General features: G+C 35.2%; 1 protein-coding gene across 1 annotated transcript in view; it reads right to left on the bottom strand.

The window, feature by feature from the left end:
- The window catches only part of LOC107048749 (protein slit), a 458,922-nt gene continuing 449,410 nt past the window's right edge, over window positions 1-9,512 (bottom strand). The window contains exons 23-29 of the mRNA XM_015272106.1: window positions 8,436-8,745; window positions 6,932-7,145; window positions 5,336-5,803; window positions 4,576-4,776; window positions 4,339-4,485; window positions 3,788-3,927; window positions 1-2,640 (exon numbers count right to left, since the gene is read on the bottom strand). Of these exons, the coding sequence (XP_015127592.1) occupies window positions 2,554-2,640; window positions 3,788-3,927; window positions 4,339-4,485; window positions 4,576-4,776; window positions 5,336-5,803; window positions 6,932-7,145; window positions 8,436-8,745 (1,567 nt within the window). The 3' untranslated portion in view covers window positions 1-2,553. The remainder of the gene's footprint in view (window positions 2,641-3,787; window positions 3,928-4,338; window positions 4,486-4,575; window positions 4,777-5,335; window positions 5,804-6,931; window positions 7,146-8,435; window positions 8,746-9,512) is intronic.

Here is a 9,512-nt window from a genome sequence, read left to right as displayed (position 1 = left end):
AGTGAAATTCGATTGCGAATAAGTATTATTAGTTACGTAGGAGTCCGAAGGAAGCACAATCCTTGATGGCTTTATCCATTTTGTTCACTATTTTCTTCATCCGTTAACTTAGACACCTATTCCCAGTTCCGTTAGTATTATTGTCCACAAAGACGTATCTATCATTGTTTCACCTCCTTCCCTCTCGCGGTCAGTTAATTCAATTAATTTATTAGATACGCTTATCTTCAACGTCTCATTGTTTTCTTCTTTAATTGGTCAGAATCGGGTTCTTTTGTTGTTGTAATGACAGAAGTGACAGTAACCTTAACTCTTTACGAATAATGTAATATGATTTTCGTGTAGCCAGCTGTGTGAAGATAATTTAATTGAAAATTAAAACTAAAATGTTAATAGTTGTAAAAATTGATAGTACAAAATAATAATTGGTTGTAGAATATCTTAGACTATTAATACCGCGAAAAAGAACATTGTACAGTAAAAATTGAACTTAATAAATTATGAGTATAATACATCTATTGTTGCGCTCTGCCGTGTTTCTCTGTAAATTAAAACAATTATCGTAAGAGTATTTAGATACAATTTCTCTTTACTTTACTTTCAATATTTTTTTTTAGTTTTTCTTTAAGTAAATAGATGTATCAATTTTTTTAGTTCATTTTTATTTATATATAAAAAAGAGAGAATTTCAAAGACGATTTTTGCTAAAGAAAAATATAATTTATGGGTAAATAGATTTTTTTTCATTTTTTTCGATTTTTAGAATTATTAAAAAAAACCATCGTTGATGATGAATAAATAAGGGATAAATATTGGCAGTGGGTGATGGTTTGATGGGATTGGATGAGAAAAATGAAATTGCTGTGCAAAAACGATTCAAGTTGATTTCAGAATGATTTCTTTCTTATGTTTGTTTTATCTCGGCAACGAATGGTTCCAGAAAAAATGTCATGAAATCGATTTTGTAGTTGAGAAAGTTTGCCACCGAAAGGCTTTTATGATGACTCCCCCCAGAACACTTTGTTACTGAGATAATTAGACAATCAATGAGTGGGAAAGCAATTTCAGTTGAATTCTTATTTTCGGTTCATTAAGCGGTTTGAGGAATGAGTTGTGTAAAACGTCAAGACCCTTTTTGTCAATGAGAATTATCCTTTCGAAAGAGATTTTTTGACATTCTGCTCCCGAATCAATCCATAAAAAAAATTAGGCGTATTTATTTCATTTTTCTTTCATTCTTCTCGACTTCTGCAGATGGTTAATTAATTCCCCTAGCCATTCACTGCCTAAACATACATCTCGCATCATCGCACCTTAATTTTTCAATTCCAAGGCAGGAGAGCGATGTCACTTATTTAATGAATCAAGTGAATTTTCACACATAAAGCGTTCAAATGTGTTTAAAACAACAGGTGAACATTTATCAAAGTCAGTAGTAAAGTACTGAAAGACGATAAGTCAGAGCTCATATTGATTTACGAAATAACTCACATAAATTAGAACGTAAAACGTTGAAATCTGAAATTCAGAAGTTTCACGTTATTAGTGAAACGTGAAACAAAATTATACTTCTTGAGAATGAGTGGTTATTTGAGAAAAATGTCAGAAAACCTGTTTTTGTAGTCAATTAAATTTCCTACAGAAAATATCTTCTGAAATCTTTCTCTTAATTCACTAAGTTTAGAGGTATTAATCTCAATAATTTTTAATTTTCTTGACTTGTCTGTTTCCACCACTTTACTACAGAAATTAGACAATAACAATTTACTTCAACGTGACTCTTCACGATTTATCGTCCTATCCTCACGAAGGATAAGACGGATGATTAATTAATAAATCAAGAGGGTTCAGATGTGTTTAAAACAACAGGTGAACATTAATTAAAATCAGTAGTAAAGTACTGAAAACCACCAAGCCAAAGTTCACATTAATTTACAAAATAACATATAAATTTGAAACATAAAATTGTACGTTAAAATGTGGAATTCAGAAGTTTTACATCTATTTGCTGAATAATCTCTAGTTTTCTTGACTCACCTGTTTCCACTACTTCACTACAGAAATTATACAATAACAATAAACTTCGACGTGACTCTTCACGATTCATCGTTCCATCCTTACAAAGTTATGCACTCTATTAAAGAGCATTATCTCACCATACTAAAATCGCTCGTACCCACGCCTGCATTAGAAAAGAATATGGATACCCACGAATTTACAATTTTAATCCTAAAAAAATTTGTTTATCTCATACAAATATTCCAATATGCATATAGATACTCGAATACCGATTATTTATAGCTATGTTTAGTTATTATTACTTAATAATACATATCACACTGAGCCGGCTGTGTGTGTCCATCATTTTTCGCCCGCACTGCGTCCACTCACTCAATTAATTAGCAGTTATTCTTCGTTTCTTTTTGACGTAGAAATTCATAAAATGGGGTTTTTACTCGGTGTTTTCGTTGACTTCAGCTGAAATGCCGGGTGTAGGCAGTTGGGGAGTCGGGCAGTTGTGCGGCTGTATCTTCGCTGTTTTTTTTTGGATATTTAGTAGCATTTGCGAGTGCAGGTGCACTTGCGAATTAAATCTACATCCTTCGTGTAGCGTCTGCCATCATTGCAAATTAGACGAACCTGGGGAAAATGCAATTGTGAGTTATAGAGAGTTATTTTTGTACTTTTTCTTGTTACTTTTTCCATGAATCGTCATTTTGAGTGATTTTTGGGGTCAATTTCTCGTTAACCCTCCAAGTCTGGCATCTATATCACATACACTGAGAAAAAAATGTTTCAAAAATTAGTGTGCTACTCATCAATGCTGGGACATAACAGGGGGTCATCGAAAAATTCGAATGTGGCACCCCAATTTTTAGAGGGACTTGCGCCACTACTTTGCGCGATGCCCGTAAAACTTAGGGTGCCACATACGAATTTTCTGGTGACTCCAGGTTATGTCCCAGCATTAGTGAGTAGCACACTAATTTTTGGAGGGACTCTCACGGAATTATGGTGTATTTTTCTCTCCGTGTATAGACTCACGCGTGAATGCATGCCTCTTTTCAAAGTTGAATATTTTCGAAAATATAGAATTTCACACTGAGAAAAAAATTGACATAATATGACAAAAATGATTTCTTGAGTGGAGAACATCGCATGGATATTCGATAAATTTGGTAGGTTTCAGTCAAGAAATTGGTACTCATCGGGCTAAAGAAGGCGGATACTGAACCAAAAAATGATATTTTTTTCTGGAAATTAGATAGGGGAGAGTGGAGCAAAATGAAACAGCGGGGCAAAGTACAACAGCCATAAAACGACTATTTGATGAAATTCAAGCAAAACAACATTTTTTTTGTCAACTCATGTTTATTAACTTTTTTTATTATTGGGAGTATTGATGAGAATAATGTTTTATTCGTCTTATAATTCAATTGATTACAATTCAATTGATTAGATTAGGCAGATTACACTTTTTTTCCATTTTTAGGAGGCAATTAATAATTCTAAAAAATGGACTAGACTCTAGCATAAAATATATGAATCAAAATTCTCATTTATCTTATTTATCATTATTTGACTATTCTAATCTTTCATTATTTTATTTTGTTCGTATTAGAAATTCATAATTTTTCAGTAATAAAAAAGCCCCTTCAATTCAATTATTAATTTGTCAAATTCCTGACAACTGCTCAGGCCAATTCACTGTTATCTCAAGTTCACGCACCTGATAACTGTTAAAAAACCTCTTAAATGGGCAAACTGTTAAGAAGGGTGTATTTACCTTGCGACGTTTAGTTTTGCGTGGCAGGCAACAAGAGTTGCCACAGCTGCCCCAGCATTTAGCCAGTTTCACAGGTCGTCGACTGCGACAGCCGTTCTCGCTATAATACTCTCGTGTATGTTCCTTTCTGCATGTTGGCGCTATAGAAAAACGATATATTAGGATTTAATGATTCATTTTATTACCTAAGCCAAATTCAGAGCTAGAAAATTCCTCATGGAGGTGGATTAATATCATTTCAAAACAAGTTGGCAGAAAACAAATCGGAAATTTCACAGTATGATGACAAAATCAATGTCAACTATTTCATGAAAATTAGCAGAGATCAGGAAAATTCTAATAGATATATTCTTCAATCTATCTACATTATATAAATCCAAATCGACTTCTGGTGATGAAAATTTGATCCTCGAAATTAATACTCTTATGGAATAAATTTACTGCATACATAATTTTATGTTGACGATTTATTTGGTTAACAGGGCTCGGTGCAACCGGCCCAAAGTAGTTTTCTATAAAAAAAATTATCAAAAATTTTATTTGCTATTCACCTTTCTCGCAGTATCGCCCCTGCCACCCAATTTGACAGCGGCATGTGTATCCGTTGCCAAAGGGTGCTGGAACGCACTGAGATCCTTTACGACACTCGTGTCCAGTACAGGGATCGACAATACTCGCGCCTGGTAGTGCTACAATTTCTGAAATCGAATCAAAACCCTTCATGAATTAATTATCTCCCCATGGAAGGTGATAAGAGTTCTTCCAAGAGTCGTGATTTTTCTACTCACCAGAATGGTCATGCACAACGTGCTCGTGTTGGAGAGAATCGTCAAGGTTGTCCTCTTTGATTGGCAATGGTGTTGCAGGTTCTTTCTCAGCCTCGTCAGCCTCTTCGTCGTTGGCAGCACATCCTGGAGTCACTCGGTGCATCTTTGCTGCATTGCTGAAGTCCACCATTTTGTGATTTATCCACATTCCTGAAATGCATCCTAAAAAGAAAAAATCCATTGATTATTTGAATCATTTTCATTATCAATCAATATTGATTAATTTGTCTATTTAATAAAATTTCAAAAGTTGTCTGTTTTCCTAAATTTACTCATTATCAAAATAATTAATAATTAATGAATGGAGAGATAGATCGAGTCACGAAAGCTTTTTTTCAATTAAACTTTCCATGAAAATACCTTTTGACATTTTCATTTAAATCTATTCAATAAAATTTCAAAAGTTGTCGGTTCTCCTAAATTTACTTATTATCAAGATGATTCGATAATTAATGAGAGATTAATGGAGATAAATCAAGTCACGAAAGATTTATTTTTTATTTTTTTTCCCTGAGATTTATTCAATAAAATTTAAAAAATTGTTTGTTTTCCTAAATTTATTCATTATCAGAATAATTCAATAATGAATGGGGAGATAAATCGAGTAATGAGAGCAGTTTTTTTCAATTACATTTCCTATGCAAATGCCTTTTGACATTATCCCATAGATCTACTAATTCACCAGCTAATTTAATAAATGATAATGTAAATGATAATGTACCTTGGAAGCTGGTGACGTTTCTCAAATGAAATTGTGAGAATGCAACACTGGCAACATCAGACGTGATGCCACCAACGAACATGGGTGAATTGAGCTTCAAGTACTCCCTGGTGCCCTCATTAATAATACTCCTGGCAGGTCCCCTATCCACCCTCAACGTAAAGTTCTTCTTAACGGCAATGAGTTCAGCCATGTGTGGCTTGCCATCTGATACCATTTCGTAGCTGTACATCGTTGAGGTGGGATAATTTCCAACGTCGTAAGAAACACGTACACGACCATTGAACAGTTCGATTGCAATGTGTTCACCACTTTGGTCCATTCCATTGTACAGTATAACACCATTTTCGTGGGTGGTTGTGAAGACGATGGTCACATTAGCCTCGGGCTTCGTACGAAGCGGCTCAAGCTCGACCAGCGAGCTGTTATCCACGAAGCTCAGGCTCGTCAGGTACTCGCATCGTTTTCCTGTTGCATTGAAAAGACCAAAGATTGTGAAAATTAGACTATATTATCTTTAGGTATTGGGCGTAACGTGAAATTTTTGCGTGCGTAAAATCTCCCTTTCCACACTTATGACGAAAAATAGGGTTCGACACTCGTGGTAAATAGTATATTTCGATACAAGTGCGTAGAAGTATTCTTTGACCCTTAGGAGAGTACACGAAGAAAAAGGTGAAGGCGAGACCGCGCTGACATTTGAAAGTCTCTGCACGGAGAGAAATATTCAATAAAAATTACGGAAAATCTTTTCCGTAATCCCGGAGCGAAATGTGGTTATAGGAAGTTTTACGGAACTGTCACAGAATTTTTCCAGAGCGTTCCGTAATTTTTATCTGAATCTTCTGTGAAAAATTACGACCCCGTCACATAAATTTTCTGAGTGGATTCCGCAATCGGTGAGCGAACTGTGAGTGCCGTAATTTTTACTGAACATTTCTCTCCGTGCGGGTATTATGAAGACGATTGTAAAAGTTCAGATTATGTATTGTAGGTGAAAAATGGGAAAAAATCAAACTCCGAGATTTTCGGAAGGTTCTAAGGGTCAGAACTGCTGAGATTTAGTATGATTTACTGATTTTCCAAATATCCCACGATCCACATGCTGAACACTATTTTGTCATTGAAGGTCTCAATGCAAAACATCACATGTGTGAAAAAATGAAGGCACTCCATTGTGTGTAATACATCATCTTTTCAAGTAAATATTGTGTTGGTGTTGAAGTAAACTTTTTTTTTGTGAGAAATATTAAACTTTGTCAATTGGTTGTTTTAGTTAATGTTTCAATATTTTGAAAAAAGAGGTTTTGAAAAATGTCAAAAAAGTCTTTCGAAATTCTTCGGTAAATTCAGTTTTCTAATATTTGGAAAATGAGAGGAAAACTCGAAAGACTGAAAAGGGACTTTCAATGTCAAATTAAAGTTTTTTGTACAGATTTCCTGATGATCCCGAAGATACTAGCGAAATAATCAAGAAAATAGAAAGATTTGTAGATAACGAAGAACGTGATGTTGATCATTCGATTATGAATCTGTTTCCTATAGATTCCTTCGATGTAAGAATGAAAGGGTTGTTTGGCGTAATGTTAGACTTACCAGTATAACCGGGATGGCACTGGCAGAGATAACCCGCGGCGGAATCAGAGGAAGGCTGGAAGCAAGCGCCATGCTGACAATCATGATGTGCACATGGACTTGTTTGCGGATAGAGCATGGCTGTCGATGGCGCTGCCTCGCAGTATCTCCCTGTATAATCCGCCGGGCATTTACATTCGTAATTGTTTATGCCATCGATGCAAGTAGCACCGTTCTGAAAACCGTAAAAAATTCATCTTTACAATCCGTAATAACATTTTTCAAGGAAGAATTACTTAATTAAGATGAAATTGTTTCCATCAATATCGTCTTTAGTAGAGAATGTTATGGAACCTTTCATGAAATTTTTATGATTTATAAAAAGGTTTCAGACATTTGTTCCATAAAATTTGCATGGGGCACTAAATTTTATTAAATCGAAAAATTTCGCTAAAATTCTATTGGATTTCTATTTGAGTTTTATTGAAACTGTCAACTCCCATATGACCTCCATGATCCCTATGCTGACTCTTGTGACCCTTAATTTGACTCTCGTGACCCTCATTCTCACCCTCACCTCTTGTGACCCTTATTTTGATCCTTCATTTCTGACCCTTAATTTTGTAGTCTTAATTTCGAGCACAGAGAGATGTCGAGCCCCTCATTTTGACCCTTAGTTTTTTACCCTCATGACTCTTATTTGGATCCTTAATCTGACCTTTGTAACCCTTAATCTGACCCTTGGGACCCTCATTTGGATCCTTAATCTAACCTTTCTTATAACTCTCATGACCCTTAATCTGATCCTTGTTACATTTATTTAGACCTTTAATCTGACCCTTGTGACCCTTAGTCTGACCCTTGTGGGCCTTAATCTGACCCTCGTGTCCCTTATTTTGAACCTTGTGGACCTTATTCTTACCCTCATGACCCTTGTGACCTTTAATTTCCGAGTCATAATTTTGAGTAGTAAATTTGTATCATCAGAAGTCGATTTGGATTTTCATAATGTAGAGAGATTGTATTGGATTTTCGTCAATTGTACTGGAAAATTCAGCAACTTCTGTGTTTTTATTTCAATACAAGCAATGTTACAGAAAAAATGAATACAATTCGATATTTCGACACAACTTTTTGTATTGAGACATTTTCGATAAAAATTCGTCGGCCAAAATTTTCGAAGCTTTTTTTGTTTGATTTTTTTAATAAAGAACAAAAAAGTAGAGTGAAAACAAACTTAGAAAATTTATGTCGAGGAATTCCTATAGAAAATTCCACTAATTTTTCTACAAAATCTCTTCTATTGGACATTTTTATGAACAAAAAGAGCACTAGAGCTCCACAATTTTTCAGTAAAATCGCCGTAAAACTCATAGAATTGACGATACAAGTTCAATATAAATCAAATAGAATTTTCCAACAAATTCGTTACGCTTTTTTCAAAACTTCACTGAAAAAGGATTAAAAAATTGAAAATCATCTGAGTAGTCCACAATTTTGTGTAAATTTATTTATTCGTTGTTACCTGGCACAGATGATCAACGCAGTCATCCAAATTTGTGGAACAATTAAGGCCTGTGAAGCCGATCGGGCACTCGCAGCTGTAGTGGGTCCGGTGGTCGACGCATCGTCCTCCGTTCTCACATGGATCATGTCCTTTTGAGCAAAAGGGTATTTTCTCCTGGCAGTATTCTCCCATGTATCCCGGTGTACAGTCGCATCTGTAGGCCTGTACGAGGTCCACACAGGTTGCGTTGTTTGCGCACTTGTTGTTCTGACAGTCGTTGACATTGTTTTCACATCGGAGACCCTCGTAACCGGGGGCGCAGTCGCAACTGTCACACATTGACTTAACGTGAATTGAGAGATAAAGCTCGTCGATTGGATCTCGATCGATCCACCAGCAATTTTATCAGCGATAAGCCAAATTTTTTGAATTTTGAATAATTCAACGTCGAGAGAAAAGAAACAAGTTCTTAAACAAGTCTTGTTTGGGCCAACAAAATCGCTAGTTAAAAATTATAAAAAAAGAAATTGTTTGATTCAAACATGAATCATTGCTCTGCTTTCGACAACAATGAAATAAATGGCTCAAGAGGCGGATGATTCACACGAGACGGTACCTTTTCAGGATGAAAATATCTCATAGAGGAAAGTTTATCAAGAAAGATTGCTATCATATTATTATTATTTCATTGAAGGATTCATTTCTTGTCTGTGATTATTGAATAGCCGAAACGAGAAACTACTATCCCTTGTTTCGCATAAAATGAACATTTTCCGGGAGCAAAATACATATGGAAGTGTCGAATAACGAAGAAGTCGTACTAAAAATGATATTTCTTGCTTGCACAGAGAATACAGTTTTTTTGGAATTACTAAATCTATTCTTGCGACGAAAACTTTCCATCTTGGCGTACTCTCTGCATGCTTGGTACAAGTAAGACTCGTTTGAAAACTCTATTGATTTTCTCTCAGTCAAGGAACGAACTTAAATCGCCCTTTATGCCTCGCAAAACGACAATTTTGGTGAAGTGGTGAAAAGAGATGAATTGAAAATTTCATGCAGACATGCAATATTACGAACATCTCTAAAGCGAAT

The sequence above is a fragment of the Diachasma alloeum genome, unplaced genomic scaffold, assembly GCF_001412515.2.
Source record: "Diachasma alloeum isolate Michigan unplaced genomic scaffold, Dall2.0 Dall_scaffold_00197, whole genome shotgun sequence".
Taxonomy (NCBI): Eukaryota; Metazoa; Arthropoda; class Insecta; order Hymenoptera; family Braconidae; genus Diachasma; species Diachasma alloeum.
This window is presented reverse-complemented; position numbering and strand designations above follow the sequence as displayed.